Source organism: Chiloscyllium punctatum, chromosome 15 (genome assembly GCF_047496795.1).
Source record: "Chiloscyllium punctatum isolate Juve2018m chromosome 15, sChiPun1.3, whole genome shotgun sequence".
Taxonomy (NCBI): Eukaryota; Metazoa; Chordata; class Chondrichthyes; order Orectolobiformes; family Hemiscylliidae; genus Chiloscyllium; species Chiloscyllium punctatum.
Genome location: NC_092753.1, coordinates 6,605,664 through 6,622,892, shown reverse-complemented (window position 1 = coordinate 6,622,892; position 17,229 = coordinate 6,605,664). Strand labels below are relative to the sequence as shown.

Genomic DNA, 17,229 nt, shown 5'->3' with positions numbered 1-17,229 from the left:
AGCCTCTTTCCTACAAGACAGTCGAAGAGGGTATGTAACTATAGGCTCTGGATCTTTGCAATATTTTGCAGGAATATATCAAAACCCCCAACTCTTAGAACCTGAAAATTTGACCCTCAAAAAAAAAGCCATTCAATATTATTGTTTATATATACTTGCTGTTCATTCTTGTTAGATATAAATTAGGACATCAATTCTGCACTGCCAAATACATGCAACTGAAAACAGATTTTAACACTTTGTGGTCCCTGTAGATACATCCATGTGAGTAACTCATGAATACAAATGTAGTACAAGAATCTTAGTGCATAAATTGACTTACCGTACACAACCGGATACACTGTGCCCCTAATTCCAGATGCTGGACAATGCATATTTTTTCCATTCAAATAAATGTTTAGTTCCACATGATCATAAGTGAGTCCCTTTTTCAAAAAAATGAACTTGCATTATTGTATAATTCTGAAGCTGCATGCAACTGTAATAAACTATACATAGAGAACAACTCAATCTATATACAAGAACAATTCAATGAAAAAAAACCTCAATTTTGTATCCTTAATTTTGCATCCCTTCAAGATTAATTCACTACCACACCTGTCACTCATGGAATAACAAATTTGATACTGAAAAATGGGGTCAAATGGCAGCTTGGTAACAATACATACCTGCAGCCAGTTCTTGGCTGAAACAAGAGAACTTAAAGGTGTGTAAGTTTATTTCTTGAAAATCTGAATAATTTAAAACATCTTTCCAAGAGAGTTTGATTCTGTGCAGCAGAATCTGGTTCTACATCAATGATTCATTCTATGGTAAATTCCTAGCATCTTTATAGGAGCAAGCAAGGATGCACTGGATAACTATCAGGCACATCAAACTTATACTCATGTTTTTCCTGCCTAGTTCAAGAATTGGGACGGTCAGTCTAGCACATCTAGAGAAGTGGTGACCTAGTAGTAATGTTCTGGGGACATGGGCTTGAAACCCACCATGACAGCTGGTGAAATTTGAATTTGATAAAATCTGGAATTAGCCTACTGACAACCATGTAACCACAACTAATTGTCATTCAAAGAAATCTTGGTCTGACCTACACGTGACTCTAAATTCACAGCACTAACTTAACTACCTCAAATGGTCCAGCAAGTAGCTCAGCTCTGTTAAACTGCTACAAAGTAGAAAGATAAGGAGGGGAATTATTGATTACAAAGGGCATGGAAGATTATCAGGGATGAGGCAATATAGGGTGGACATTAAAATCAGAGCAATCATTATTTTACTGAATGGTGGAGCTGGCTTGAAAGGCTACTTCTCTTAAACTCTCTTCATCCATTATGCCTGTTCTCTCAACTGCTATTGATCTCTTAAATAGGTTATCTAAGCAGAACATCTTGTTTTACTCACGTTAAGATAGCATTAAGCAAAATACATTACCCTTTCACTTTGAACCAGCTAGGGTAAAAGTGTGAATACCTGGCGTAGCTGTCAATTCACTATCATGGTATATTGTATTTATAAAAGTAAAAAAGTTTTGCAAGTTTTAAAGAGCCAACAGCAATACATTTATATCGTCACTTTGTTTTGGTAGATAGCAATTAATATTAGTTGGGTGACACAGCATAGCCTGATACAATGCTACTATGATATTAGCTACAATGACAGAGTAAACATTTTTGTCAAACAACGGAAAGTCAAATCACCATCACTATGAATTTCCAACTTAAAAGAACTTTCCAGATAACTGCCTGAAATTAACACTGATTTGTCTTCAATTTGTAATTGTACGTGATCATTGCTTTTTATTTACTGGAAGCCGCTACTATGGTGGCTGACTGACCACTTTTTTAAAAAGTTTATTCATGGAATGTTGGTGTTGCAGGAGAGACTGGCATATATTGCCCAAATTTATCAGCTCTTCAGTAGATAGCATGAAATGCTTTCTTGAATCTTTGCAATTCATATAGGTAAGTAAACCCACAGTGCTGTTCAGTAGGAAATGATTTTAACCATGGATCAGATATATGAATTAAGATTGTTTCAATACAACCAATAACCTATACTTGTATTGTGCATCTAAATTAAATTAAATTTCCAAGGGTGCTCCATGGCAGCATTAATCAGGAAGTGTGACAATGCCACACAAATTTAAATCAGGGTAGGTTTTAAGAAGAACCTTAAAAGGACAGTGGGTATTTAGTGAAGAGAATTCAGAGCTTAGAGGCCAGACAGCTTTGGTACCCAATTCACCAAAAGCAATGTCTACATTTAGATTGAAGGTTGAAGTTAGAAGGAGAGGTGAAGTCTTTCTATATAGAAGGGGATGCAAGTTCATTATCACTTCTCTAGAAACAATGTACATGCAAAAAGCAATACTTCATTCAGTTGCAGCAGCCACAGCTGTAGAGATATCAGAGAGAATTATCCAAAACACATACATTAAACATAATGCATTGAGGAAACTATTGAAAACCAAAAGCCGTAGATAGAATCTGCATATCCTAAATTTCTTATGTACCACAACATCTCCTTCCTGAGGAATACTGTTAGCTGGAAGTCTGTTTCGTTCTTCATTATTGTGATAAATGGCTCCATCGTGTCGAAGCACCAAACTTTGTGCATCCCGCCCAAATGGAATCTGATTAAGGTTAGCTTTTTGGGTAGCAACCCCAATTCCCCAAACTCCTGAAACAGAATAAGAGTACAATATGGTTACAATGCATATCTATGGCCTCAAATCTAAGCTTCAGCTCAATTTGCTTCAATTTACAGTCAGAGTCGTACAGCACGGAAACAGATCCTTTGGTCCAATGCTTCCATGCTGACCAGATATACTAAATTAATCTAGATCCATTTGCCAGCACTTGGCCCATATCCCTCCAAACCCTTCCTATTCATATACCCATCCAGCTGCCTTTTTAAATGCTATAATTGTACCAGCCTCCACCAATTCCTTATTCAATACACATACCACGCTCTATGTGGAAAAGTTGCCCCTAAAGGTCCCTTTTTGACTCTTTCCTCCTCACCTTAAGCCTATGCCTTCTAGCCCTTGCTGGGGAAAAGACCTTGACTATTTGCCCTACCCATATCCCTCATGATTTTATAAATATCTATAAAGTATGGTGTGATTGAAAATCAACCTTGAAAAATATAGCCTCTTAACATCACAATCCAAAATTCCCTTGCATTTGAAGCTAAAACACCAAATAATTTAAGAAACATAATAATTGCTATTCTACTTGCAACAAGGATCTTTTGGAAGATCTAAGACATTGTGCCAGAAGGTTAGGAGTGGGCTGACGTTTTGAGTTGCCTACACTATTTAGTTAATTGTTTCATCTGATATATATTAGGATATCAAGTCTGGGAACACTAATGTTCCATAAATACAGAGGGGGAAATAAAGTTAGCAGTCTGGACTGCTTGCTTGCTTTGTGGATGGACTTTACAACAGCATGGTCTAAGCAATAGATCTGGGTCAACCCAGTTCTGTCCCGTTTATATGTAACACAAAAGTGATACTCAGGAAAGGCTTAATAAAACGGAGTAAAACATACACTGGAGAAAGCATAAAACCAGACAAGCAAAGGTGAATGGTTATGTGGAAATTTGTTTAAAAAAAAGGTAATCTTGAAATAACACAAAAATGGAATTTCCTTCCAGAACTTGCTTACGTTTATAAAGCAACCTTTTGCACAGAAATAAATCCCATGATGCTTCACTGAAAATGGACAAAAATGTTCAGCCGAAGGAGGAGATATTGGGAGAGGTGGTCAAAATGGGTTCTTAAAGAAGGGGAAAGATATATAAAAAAGACAAGTTTGTGCAGTACAATCAGATGGCTAATACAGCTAAAGGATGATGGTAGGAAATAAACCATACAGAAGAAACGCACCAGATGCTAGAGTCAAAATAGTAGCGGTTTCTTCTAAAACTGAAATATTACCATACTAAACGTCACCTGATCTTCTAGTTGAAAGTTTGTTCACTTTGAAATAAGATTGTATTCTGGTTCCAGCTCAGAAAAGACCTATGCCCAGTAAAGATGGAATAGCAGAATTTTGTTGAGATGCTTAAAAGGGAATGACACTTGGTAGTGGGAAAATATGAATATTTTTTGTACTTGCAGAGTTACAGTGCACTTTGCTCAAAAACCACATACATTAGATCAAAAGTAACACAAAATTCCCATTAAAATTATACAGTAGGGCCACCCTTGCTCTAGCATCTTACTCACCTGTTGACTGGACTTTGAATTCAAAGTAACTTTTGTTCTGATGCAAAGGTGCGTTGGCCAAGCAGCCTCCTGTACCACATATTCTTCTGCCGTTTTTCACAATTACCACATCAGTTCCTATGAAATAGACAAATCTGTTAATCTGAACAAAATTAGCAATAAGAAAATATGAACAGATTTTTCAAAGAAAGTTCATGGCTTTAGCAATTCTTGATCTTTTTTCAAAGACAAAATTTTGTACTTATGTACTGCCAAGCACTACTCATGAAGTTAATTAGAAATGCAGTATTCACTACATTGTTGAATGAAGACTAAATATTGGCAGCAAATTAGAACTCATGAAATGAAAGCAGGTTAGGTCATTTAGCTCCTCAAACCTCCACTGCCATTAAGATAATAGCTGATCCTTGACCTCAAAGTTCATTTTACTAGAAATTTTATCCTATACTATTAATAGCTATCATAGACTCACCCCAACAATCTAACAATTTTCTGTTGCATACCTGTTAAGGCAAACATATCCTTCCTCACGTAGGTGAACAGTAATTCAGGGTGACCTCACCAAAGTCCTGTACAATCGACTCTTTCCAATATCCAAATCCTTCTGAATAGCAACATAATAGTTTCTCACCATTTGAGAGTACACTTTTTCCACTCTTACTGCCAAAGTGAACAACCACATTTTTTTGCCAACTTACTTAACCTATTTTTTAACATCAGTTATTGGAAATGTCGCTGGATGGCCCAGGAATTTTTGCCCAGCCCTAGTTACCCTGAAGAATGATTCGGAGATGCCGGTGTTGGACTGGGGTGTACAAAGTTAAAAATCACACAACACCAGGTTATAGTCCAACAGGTTTAATTGGAAGCACACTAGCTTTCGGAACGACCCTCCTTCATCAGGTGATTGTGGAGGGCTCGATCGTAACACAGAATTTATAGCAAATATTTGCAGAGTGATGTAACTGAAATTATACATTGAAGAATTGATTGTCCGTTAAGCCTTTCATCTGTTAGAATACAGTGATAGTTTCACTTCTTTCATGTGTAAATCACAAAACCCTTTTTTTTAAAAAAGTTTCATTCTCGGGTTAGCTGTTAACAATGGTGATAGCTAGACAATATGTTGAAGGTGTTAGCCCCCTGTGTTCTCTGTCTATGACCTGATGTTTAGATTGATTCCAATCTAAAAAGTGAGATAACAGAGCCAACGTTGTCTATCTTATACATTGCAGGCAAGGATGCCCGGAGGCATGGTACATTGGGGAAACCGAGCAAAGGCTACGACAACGGATGAATGGGCACCGCACAACAATCAACAGGCAGGAGGGTTCCCTCCCAGTTGGGGAACACTTCAATGGTCCAGGACATTCAGCGTCGGACCTTCGGGTGACCATCCTCCAAGGTGGACTTCGGGACAGGCAGCAGAGGAAAGTGGCCGAGCAGAGGCTGATAGCTAAGTTCGGTACCCATAGGGAGGGCCTCAACCGGGACCTTGGGTTCATGTCACAGTACAGGTGACCACCATTGCACTACACACACATGGACACAGGTACACACAGAAATCCACACACACACCCCAGACAGACAGACAGACCCACATGCACACATATATTTTGTGTGGTGAATTTTTTTGTACTTGCAGAGTTACATTGCACTTTGCTCAAAAACCACATACATTCATGTAGAACTCCGAGCTCAAAAACTGCATGAATTTATGTAAAACTCTTATCTCACTTTTTTTAGATTAGAATCAATCTAAACATCAGGTCATAGATGGAGAACACAGGGGGCTAACACCTTCAACATATTGTCTAGCTATCACCATTGTTAACAGCTAACCCGAGAATGCAACTTTTTAAAAAAAAAGGGTTTTGTGATTTACACATGAAAGAAGTGAAACTATCACTGTATTCTAACAGATGAAAGGCTTAACAGACAATCAATTCTTCAATGTAGAATTTCAGTTACATCACACTGCAAATTTTTGCTATACATTCTGTGTTACGATCGAGCCCTCCACGATCAGCTGATGAAGGAGCGTCGCTCCGAAAGCTAGTGTGCTTCCAATTAAACCTGTTGGACTATAACCTGGTGTTGTGTGATTTTTAACTTTGTACCCTGAAGAAGGTTGCCTTCTTGAATCGCTGCAGTCCATTTGGTGTAGATAGACCCACAGTACTTTTTGGAAAGGACTTCTCCCAATATTTTAGTTTCAAACAAGGAGGATGAATGGCTTGAAGGGGAACTTGCAAATGGTGATGGTCCCATATCTACTACCCCAGTTCTTCTGGATAGTGGTGGTCATGGGTTTAGAAAATGCTATATAAGAAACATTGGTGAATTTCCGAAGTGCGTTTTCTAGATGATAGAGTGTCAATCATGGAGAGACTGATTGGCACCACATCCACAATTAGGTGGGCTTCTTTAGCTTGAACAAAGTTAAGCTTTTCATGTGTTGTTGGAGCTGCAATCACCTAAGAAAATGGAGAATATTATATCACATTCCTGACTTGTGTCTTGTAGATGGTGTACACCAGGGAGTCAGAAGGGGAGTTACTTGCTGCAGGCCTCTTAGCCCCTCAACTGCTTTGGCAGTATTTATATGGCTAGTCCAATTCTGTTTCAGGTCAATGTTAACCCCAAGACTATTGTGTTGTAATTCCAGCTGATGTTATTACTCAACAGGTGGTCTCTCATTTTTCAAGTAAGTTCATGGCTTTAGCAAATCTTGATCTTTGATCAAAGACAAAATTTTGTACTTGTGTACTGCCAAGCGCTACTCATGAAGTTAATCAGAAATGCAGTATTCACTGCATTGTTGAATGAAGGTTAAATATTGGCAGCTGAAACATAAGCACATAATGTGACAGATTTTGATTTAACAATAAGTTTCTTAACAGAAGAAATGATAAACATAGTAGATAATTTGGTTTATTCTAACAAAAATGCAGATTAAAATTATAATCCTATAACGCCCTTTCATAAATTGAAGTGAAACAAAACAGCTTTTGTAAAATACCTAAAACATCCCTATACAGTATCCAACACCAGTCACACAATGTACACAACAGACTCCCTGTCTCTAACACTTAAATTGGTTAAAACATGCCTGCTGACATGTGAATTATGGAGAACTGTGCATGGGTGTTAATCCTGAAATATGCATTCTCACTTCTAAACGTCTCTAAATCATTGTGTAGATGTTAGATATTATATGCAAATGCTGCACTGCGTATGCACAAGAGAAGCGAGATTTTGAAATGGGGTCAGCGGTGTGGAGTTAAGATGTGCACTCGGGGGAGGGGGAAGACAGTGAAGACACAAATGCATGCATGTTCGAGGAGAGGGGAATTAAGTGATACATAGCATGCACATGGTGGTGTCAACAAATACAGCTTTTAACTGTAGGCTGGAACTAAAGATAGCTTCTGGAAGTTACTATCCACCTAATCTTAAATTAACTCAAGCTTTAAGTAACCTCTTCAGGTCTAGGACCAACATTAACTCTTTACTCTAAAGTGATTTAGTTTCACTGTTCTTTCTCAGGAGCACTATCTTCATTCAAGCAATGACCTAGTGGTATTACTGCTAGTTATTAAACTGGGGCCCACGTTCGAATCCCACCATGGCAAATGGTAGAATTTGAATTCAATAGATTTTTTAAAATCTGGAATTAAGAATCCACTGATGACCATGAAATCATCGTCAGTTGTCAGAAAAACCCATCTAGTCTGGCCTGCGTGACTCCAGGCCAACAGCAATGTGGTTGACTCTTAGTTGCCCTCTGAAATGGCCGAGCAAGCCAAACGTTACAAAGTTTCAATGAAAAGAAGCCGGACAGGTCACCTGACATTAACCTAGGCAGCGGAAAGGAAACAATGCCGAAATTAAGAAAGCTGTCTCAAGACTAGTCAAGCAACAGCCTGATATCATAAGGTATGATTCCGTAAGTATGACTATATCCCAGACACCATCACCATCCTTGGATATGTTTGTTCTACTGGCAGGACCGAGTCAGCAGGGGTGCTGGGAGGGAGTTGCCCTGGGAATCCTCAACATGGGGTCCGGATCCCATGAGGTCTCATGGCTTCAAGTTAAACTTGGGCAATGAAACCTCTGGTACTTCCCCATGTTGAACAACACTTGGAGGAAGCATGGAGGGTGGCAAGGGCACAGTTCAATGTCTATCACCAACAGTGACTCAGCATCAGTACTACTGATCGAGCTGGTCGGATCCTAAAGGACATAGTTTAAAAACTCTGGGTCTGCAACAGGTGCTGAGGAAACCAACATATTGTCCATCTGCCATTTGCAAATGCATCTGTCCAAGACAATATTAGTAAAAGTGACCACCGCATAGTCCTTGCGGAGACAAAGTCCTACCTTCACACAGAATAACCTCTCTATTGTGTGGCACTATCATCGTACCAAATGGGAGACTTCAAACAGGTATAGCAGCTCCAGACTGGGCATCCATGTGGCATTGTGGGCCATTAGCAGAACTGTACTCAAACACAATCTGCAACCTCATGGCCTGGCATATCCCCACACAGCCATCATCAAGCCAGGAATTCAATTCTGGTACAAAGGAGAGTTCAGGAGAACATGCCAGGAAGCAACACCAAGCACGCCTGAAGATAAAGTGTCAACTTGGTGAAGCTACCCAACAGGACTACTCGGATGCAAAACAAGAGAAGGAGCGAGTGATAATTAGAGCTAAGTGATCCCACAACCAACGGATCAAATCTATGCTCTGCAGTCCTGTCACATCCAGTCATGAACGGTGGTGAGTGACTAAACAACTCATTGGAGGAGGCAGCTCCACAAATATCCCATCCTCAATTGAAGAGCACAGCACATCAGTGCAAAAGATGAGGCGGATGCTTTCGCAGTAACCTTCAGCCAGAAGTGCTGAGTGCATGATTCATTTCAGCCTTGTCCAGAAGTCCCCAGCATTACATAACCAGTCTTCAGCCAATTTGATTCACTCCATGTGATATCAAGAAATGGTTGGAGACACTAGATACTGCAAAGGCTACAGACCCTGACAACATTCCAGCAATAGTACCGAATACTTGTGCTCCAGACATTGCCTTTCCCTAGCCAAGCTGTTCCAGTACAGCTACAACAATGTCATACACCTGACAAGTTGGAAAATTGTCCAATTGTTTCCTGTACATAAAAAGCAGGACTGGCCAATACCATCCCATCATAATGTCAATCATCAGTTTAACAAAAAAATCTTGGAAGGTATTTGTCAACAGTGCTACAAAGCAGCACATACTCAGTGACACCCAATTTGGGTTCTGCCAGGACCACTCAGGTCCTGACAGCCTTGGTTCAAACATGGACAAAAGAGCTGAATTCCAGAGGTGAGTGTGACTGACTTGACATCATGGCTGTATTCCACCAAATGTGGCATCAAGGAGCCCTAGAAAAACTGGAATCAATAGGAAAATGGGGGCAAACTCTCTGGTGGTTAGAGTCATGCCTGACACACAAGTTGTGGGAGGTCAGTCATCTCAGCTCCATGACATCTCCGCAGAGTTCCTCAGGGTAGTGTCATAGGCCCAACCATCTTCAGCTGCTTCATTAATGAGCTTCCCTCCATCACTAGGTCACAAGTGGGGAAGTTGGCTGATGATTGCACAATGTTCATCACCGTTTGTGACTCCTCATAATGAAACAACAAGATCTGGACAGTATCCAGGCTTGGGCTGACAAGCAACCAAGCAACATTCGTGTCACAAATGCCAGGCTATGATCATCACCAACAAGAGACAGTTTAACCACTGCTCCCTGACCCACAATGGTGTCACCATCATTGAATTCCCCCACTGTCAACATTCTGGGGATTATCATTGCCCAGAACCTCATCTGGACTCACCACATAAACACAGTGGCTACAAGAGCAGATCAGAGGCTAGGAATACTGCAGTGAGAACTCAACACCTTATTCCCCAAAGCCTGTCCACCATCTACAAGGCACAAGTCAGGAGTGTAATGGAATACTTCCCACGTGCCTGGATGAGTGCAGTCTCAACAGTACTCAAGAAGCTTGACACCATCCAAGATAAAGCAGCCCACTTGATTGGCACGACAGACACAAACATCCACTCTGTCCTTAAGTAGCAGCAGTGTGTACTAACCACAAGATGAACTCTAAGATCGTGAGACAGCACCTTCCAAACGCTTTACCACTTCCATTGAGGAGGACAAGGTCAGCAGATATATGGGAACACCACGACCTTCAAGTTCCCCTCCAGGCTACTAACCATCCTGACATGGAAATAGATCACCTTTCCTTCACTGTTGTTGGGTCAAAATCCTGGAATTTCCTACCTGATGGCATTTTGGGACAACCCACAGCATGTGGACTTGCAACAGTTTAAGGCAGCAGCTCACCACCACCTTTTCAAGGGCAACTAAGGATGGGCAAAAAATGCTGGCCAGCCAGCAATGTCCACATCCCACAAAATGAATGAATAAATAAAAACACTTCACACGTCTGCTTAAAATCAGGAATAAAACTAAAAAATAATCTTTCAAGTGTTGGGTGTTTTTCTTGAACTTAAAAACTCTGACCTTCTAAATTGTAGCTGGTTTGTTTTGTTCCAGTTGTATAACCAAAGCACATCATACAGTAAATTCTAAAGCTAGGCTTCAAAACTTGCTTTAAAGAAATCACTAAAGAACAGTGAAAATGTATCTGAGACATTTTCATTATTCACCAATGGTCATTTTACAAGTTCTATATAATACTTACAATAATTACATGTTAACATTAAATATACAAAGAACACAATTTTTTCACCCACCACACAGTATCTGGTAATGTACGCTCTCAAAGCATCTGTGATAATTTATTTTCCAGGCTTGTAAACAGTTTTCAAACTGTGTGGCTGGAGAATTAAGCTCCATTGAAATAATAATAAACACTTGTCCTGAAATTTTTCTAAGAAAGTCAAAGGATTGTGGCCCATGTGAATAAGTTTCTTCTTCCATGTTGTTGCAGATGTGTATTTCAAAGTTATGTCCAGCCAGTAAAGACTCAATATCTCTTTACCAATGGTTAATTTTTTGATGATATGTAGTTTTGTCTTGCAAATTAAATGGTTAATTGTTCTACCCCATATCATTAACTTGCAGTAAAATAGTCCCTAAACAATGTCTCTACCTTCAACAGCCAGCTTGAGGAGCTTTGCATAATTCAGCATGGTTAAAAATAATGTTGGCAGTAAATTGTTCAAATTTTCATCGATAACTTTCATTCATTCTTTCAGCCTTTATTCAACAAACCTGGTAAGGATGCAACGAGTGATAATGTTCACAAAAAACATGATAAGAGTCCACTTATGCCAACATAATGTAAAATCTCACATTTTACCTTAGGTTCAGGAAAATCCAAAGTAACCTTTGTTTGCCTCTCTAGGTGTGAATTCACCTTTTCCCATGGGTATGGCCCAGCTAAGTCACCTTGGCCTATCTAAGTTCACTTGTGGCCAAAATTAAAGCATTTTGTAGCTGATCAAAACAGTTCAGCCAAAAAGGTGCAAATGCTCCTCCCAGGTTTGACTATAAACAATGTAACTGATGGAAACAGCACAATGTCAAAGTCCTCTAGTTACTTTACTGATTAATTGTAGGAACATTGGTACATTTTTCATTCCAAATAGCATGACTGCACTGATAAAGTCCATCTGGTGTTTAAAAATAAAACCCAATATTTCATCAGTTCTCATAAGCTTTCATCACAGGACATAAGAGCAGGAGTAGGCCAATCAGTTTACAATGCCTGCTCTATCATGGCTGATTGAATAATCCTCAACTCACTTTCCAACCTTTTCAGTATAACCCTTGATTTCCTTATTGATTAAAAAGCTGCCTAGCTCAACCCTGTATGTACTTAATGACCCAGCCTTCTGTGGTAAAGTTTTCCACCAATTCACTACCCTCAGAAAAAATTCTTCCTCATTTGTATTAAGTGTCTGACCCTTTATTCTGAAATTATGCTTTCTAGTCCTAGACTTTCCAACAAAGCGAAATCATCTTTCTGCATTTATTCTGTCAAATCCTGAAAGAAGCCTGTATGTTTCAATAAGGTCATTCTTCTAAATTTTAATGATTACAGGCCCAATCTGCTCTCTCTCCTCAAAAGAGGGTCCTTCCATATTTAATATCAGCCTAGTGAAACTTCTCTGCACTGTCTCCAATGCCAATATCTTTCCTTAGAAAGGGAGCCAAAAACTGCTCACGGTTTTCCAACTATGGTCTGACTAAAACCTTGTATATGTTTAGTGAAACCACCCTACTTTAATACTCCATTGCCTTCCCTATTACCTACTGAACTTGTATTCCAGCTTTTAGTGATTCATCTATTACATAAAATTAATATTATGTAATATCAGCAGCTAACAGGTTTAACATTTTCCTTTAATCTTTTGTTCTAATTTTATCTCAAGTGGTACATCAGGGTTTAATTACAAACTGAGTCACAGCAAAAATGCTCCCTTTCAATACAATGATTCTTTAGCATTGTACAATTGAGTTGTAAAATATGAATACTCTTCATCCAGGGTGGGTAAGAATGCTCAATTATATGTAACAAATAAGTTACAATTGCTTGAAATATGAAATATAAATTTTAATAATATGTTTCCACATGCACTTAAGCCTTGGACTAATTAGCATGTGGGAAAAAGTAAGGACTACAGATGCTGAAGAGTCAGAATCAAAGTATGGCGCTGGAAAAGCACAGCAGATCAGGCAGCATTCAAGGAGCGGGGAGTCGGCAGATGGGGGTGATTGTGATAGGTTGGTAGGAAGAGTGGGGCAGATAGGTGGGGAGGAAGATGGACAGGTAGGACAGGTCAACAGGGCATTGGGGATTGGATCTGAGATGAGGTGAGGGGATAGAGATTTGGAAACTAGTGAAGTCGACGTTGATGTTGAGTGGTTGATGGGTCCCAAGGCTGAAGATGAGGCGTTCTTCCTTCAGTCAGTGGGCAGCTAAGACTTAGCTGTGGAGGAGGAGCAGGACTTGCATGTTGTTGATGGAGTGGGATGAGGAGTTGAAGTGGTTGGCCATAGGGCAGTGGGATTGTTGGGTGCGTGTGTCCCAGAGGTGTTCTCTGAAACACTCCGTGGGTTGGTGTTGTCTCCCCGCTGTAGAGGGGACCAGATAGAGAGTAATGGACACAGTAGACGAGGTGGGTGGATGTGCAGGAAAATCTCTGCCAGATCTGAAAAGTTCTTTTGGGGCCTTGGACAGAGGTGAGAGGAAAGGTGTGGGCGCAGATTTTACACCTCTTGTAGCAAGGGAAGGTGCCGCTGTGGAAGGTGGAGGGGCACTTTCTGCCCCTTGAGCTCCACCCCTCCAACTGCAACAAGGATAGAGTCCCCCGGTCCTCATCTTCCACCCCATTAATATTTGGATTCAGCACATTATCCTCCACCATTTCAACGACTAGAGACATCCTTCCCTCCCCACCCTTATCTGCATTCCACAGAGACCATTCCCTCTGTGACTCCCTTGGTCCACACCCTGCACACCTTCCCTTGCCGCAACAAGATGCGCTCACACCTCCATCCAAGGCCCCAAAGGATCTTCTCACATCTGGCAGAAATTTTCCTGCACATTCACGAACCTCACCTACTGTGTCTGTTGCTCTCGATGTGATTTCCTCTGCATAGGGGAGACAGAACGCCAACTCATGGAACATGTCAGGGAACTTCTCTGGGACACATGCATCCAACAGCCCCACCGACTTGTGGCTGACTACTTTAACTCTCCCTCCCATGCCACTAAGGACATGCAAGTCCTGGGCCACCTCCACTGCCAAATCCTAGCCATCCGATGACTGGAGGAAGAATGCCTCATCTTCCACCTTGGGACTCTTTAATCACAACATCAACACTGACTTCACTAGTTTGCAAATCTCCCCTCTCCACACCTGATCTCAGAACTATCTCGGCACCGCCCTCTTAACCTGTCCCACCTGTCTGCTCCACCCTCCCCACTGACCTACCTCCACCTATAACCTTCCCAGCTACCTTCCGTCCAGCACCAACCCCACCCTACTATCAGTATCTCAGCCCCCTTCCCCCTACACATTCCTGATGAAAGTTTCATGCCCAAAACGTCGACTCTCCTGCTCCTCAGATACTGTCTAACCTGCTGTGCTTTTTCAACATTAATTAGGATGTGCCTGGGATGGGGAAAGGTGAAGGATCAAAAACTAGAATAACTTATTTTGGCTTAAAAATGCACATAATGTAACAAAGTATAGGTAATTATTTAGAATAAGCAGTAATTGTACAGTTAAGATCAAGGAAATTGAAACATTAAAATTTCACAGTAAAACAGGAAGCAGCAGGAGAACCTCTCCCCTAAGTTGAGGCTGTGAAACTCACTTTCAGGGGTTGTTTCTGACAACATCTATTCAATCTGTTGATATAGATTCTAAAGAAAAAAGGGTACAAGAGATTATAACATGATGGATAAATGTGACTGTAACTATCTGATCACATGAAAAGAGAGCTGGAAGAGCAGGCCAGGCCTAAGGCCATAAAGCCTTTCTTCCTAAAGCCTCTATGTATTTTTAAATTGAATTCTACGATTAAATAAGTGTGCTACCATGACTGGCATCACTTAATAACACGGTGGACATACATCATCCATGATGTCATAATGATTAACCATACATTGTGAAAACATCTAATTTCATGATTCATATGTTGTAGGAATAGGTTTTCTTTTGAGGAAAATTCATTTTTTTTAGATATAAAGTAATTGAAACACGAATTCAGCAAAGTGTCATAACACCCAAGGTATTTACACATCACGGATGATGTATAAATATATTGGGTGTTCTGGTAGGATGTACAAGACCAGGTCCATGGCTACAGCTCAGACACTGTGTTTGCAGGAGTGGTGACAATGGTGGAGGTGAGCCCATGACTGAGACTCCACAGCCCATTACCGAGACTCGGCCGATGTCAAGCAGCGAACAGAGAAGTAGCGGAGGGTAACAAGAGGAAATGATGAATTCTGCAGTAAAATCTTGCATTATATTCAGTGTTTCAAGACAGGACCAGAGCAAGGTGACACTTTGCATTTTGCATGCGGAAAAACACCACTATTTTTATATACGGGCCAATAATTCTAAAAGATCAACATTAGAATGCTGATAGCCTAAAACAACTGATGGGTCTATTTAGATGCAAAACTGAAGACAGTAAGTCTGAGAAGAATGGTCCTGTCTTCCTAATGAAGTATTTGCCATTTCATAGTCCAAAAGAAAAGGTTGAAAAGCAACCAATAAACAAGGGAAGGTCTCAAAGTATCTATATACTTATCAGATCAAAAATAAGGTTTGGGAAGTTAAATTTAATGAGTTTGCGTCTCCAACTGGGACAAAGAGTTGTCAGGTAAATTACAATGGAGATAGGTTACAGAGGAAGTACTTTGTGTTTGGTCTGTCTGTGTTTTTTTCCAGACATGAGCAGAGATGTTGACAACAGTGGTGTTTGTGTAGTAGAGACTAGTAAAGAGCTAATGGAAAAGTTTTTTTTAAATTTTGAAGTCACTGAGCAAGAAAGCAGTGATACTCTTCCTTGGAGGTTCACCTGGTTGAATGCTACTGGAAAGACTCTCTCTTCCCCCCCCCCCCCCACAACCCCCCACAACCCCCCAAACCCCACCCCCCCCAAAACCTCAAAAGTCAGAATACCAAGATCTGGGGGAAACAAAGTGAATTCCTAAGAGTAGTGATGTTCTTTGGTTTGGTCCCAAAAGTACAGAATCTTTAAGAATCTGAGATATACAGGGAAGTCTTGGATGGAAAAAAATAGACTTTGGGATTAAGATTGGGATTTACAAAACATAGCACTAAATTAGTAGTGCATGCTTTGTTTAGTTGTTGTACAGGGTCTTTTTAAATTTAAAGTGTGAAATCATGACTTATCGTTTCATTCAATACACAGGAGTTGCAATTTTGATTTTAAATCCCTCTCCAAATCATAACGTGATACTACATTGCCAGATTTATTTTTCTTCGGCTGTTATCTTTTCTACATTTAAAATAAATAATTATTTAGTAAATGAATATTATTAATCGATGCTCAACGCCTAGTGGCGCATTGGTATCACACGACTATCAACACTACCTTGTATCAAAATGTCTAATGACAATACCACAACCTAACAACACTCCGATCACAATGTTCATCATCATCTAATGTCACGATAACTAATATCGCCCAATGGCAGAAAACTAGTCATATGTTGGGCTACTTAACACTGACATTTTGAGATTAGCGTTATCGAGTCAATGAATCAAGTTAGGCGCCTCTGTCTAAAATTGGGAAACTACGATTCTTGATCTTTAGGAGACGCCAATTAACAATATCGCTGTTAAATACAAATATCCAGTTAGTACACTATAGTTGAAGTTAAACAATTCTCGAGCCGAAGGCTCAATCATGCATCACAACAGCGTCTAAGGAGTGGGCTGGTGTAATGTATGTGATTAACTGTAGATGTGTTTAATTTCAGATGGTGCACATCAAACCTGCCTCATCTTCAAACACTTTAAGGGGCGAGGACCCGGCGGGGGGCGGGGGGCGAGGACCGGGCGAGGACCCGGCGGGGGGCGAGGACCCGGCGGGGGGCGGGGGGCGGGGGGCGGGGGGCGAGGCCCCGGCGGGGGGCGGGGGGGGGGTGACGCCGAGGATATAACTGCTATGAGGAAGTCTGACGATATGCTTTCGGAGGTGAATCCGAATCACAGGTGTTAGGTCCGGCCGCTCGCTGACTCACCCATGTGCTGTGTGTCTAACTGAACAGCAGGCATTTCTTTCAGCTGAATGTGCCCAGCGCCTCCATCCCCACACCATCTCAGGCAGCACAACACTGACGACGCCATCTTCCCAACGTCCCACCACACGGACGTCACCGGCTCCCCGGACGTCACGAGCACGACGCAGCC

General features: G+C 40.8%; 1 protein-coding gene and 1 long non-coding RNA gene across 3 annotated transcripts in view; one reads left to right on the top strand and one right to left on the bottom strand.

The window, feature by feature from the left end:
* Positions 1–6,327, top strand: part of LOC140486009 (uncharacterized) — a 22,549-nt gene extending 16,222 nt beyond the window's left edge. Inside the window, exon 2 of the long non-coding RNA XR_011962500.1 lies at positions 5,473–6,327. This is a non-coding gene — a long non-coding RNA (uncharacterized lncRNA). The remainder of the gene's footprint in view (positions 1–5,472) is intronic.
* The window catches only part of spryd7b (SPRY domain containing 7b), a 21,494-nt gene extending 4,265 nt beyond the window's left edge, over positions 1–17,229 (bottom strand). The window contains exons 1-4 of one of the 2 annotated variants that reach the window (XM_072584531.1): positions 17,061–17,229; positions 4,238–4,354; positions 2,516–2,682; positions 323–425 (exon numbers count right to left, since the gene is read on the bottom strand). In XM_072584531.1, the coding sequence (XP_072440632.1) occupies positions 323–425; positions 2,516–2,682; positions 4,238–4,354; positions 17,061–17,166 (493 nt within the window). In that variant the 5' untranslated portion in view covers positions 17,167–17,229. Of the gene's footprint in view, positions 1–322; positions 426–2,515; positions 2,683–4,237; positions 4,355–14,653; positions 14,704–17,060 lie in introns of those variants that run through there. The other variant, XM_072584532.1, reaches the window with a different exon arrangement.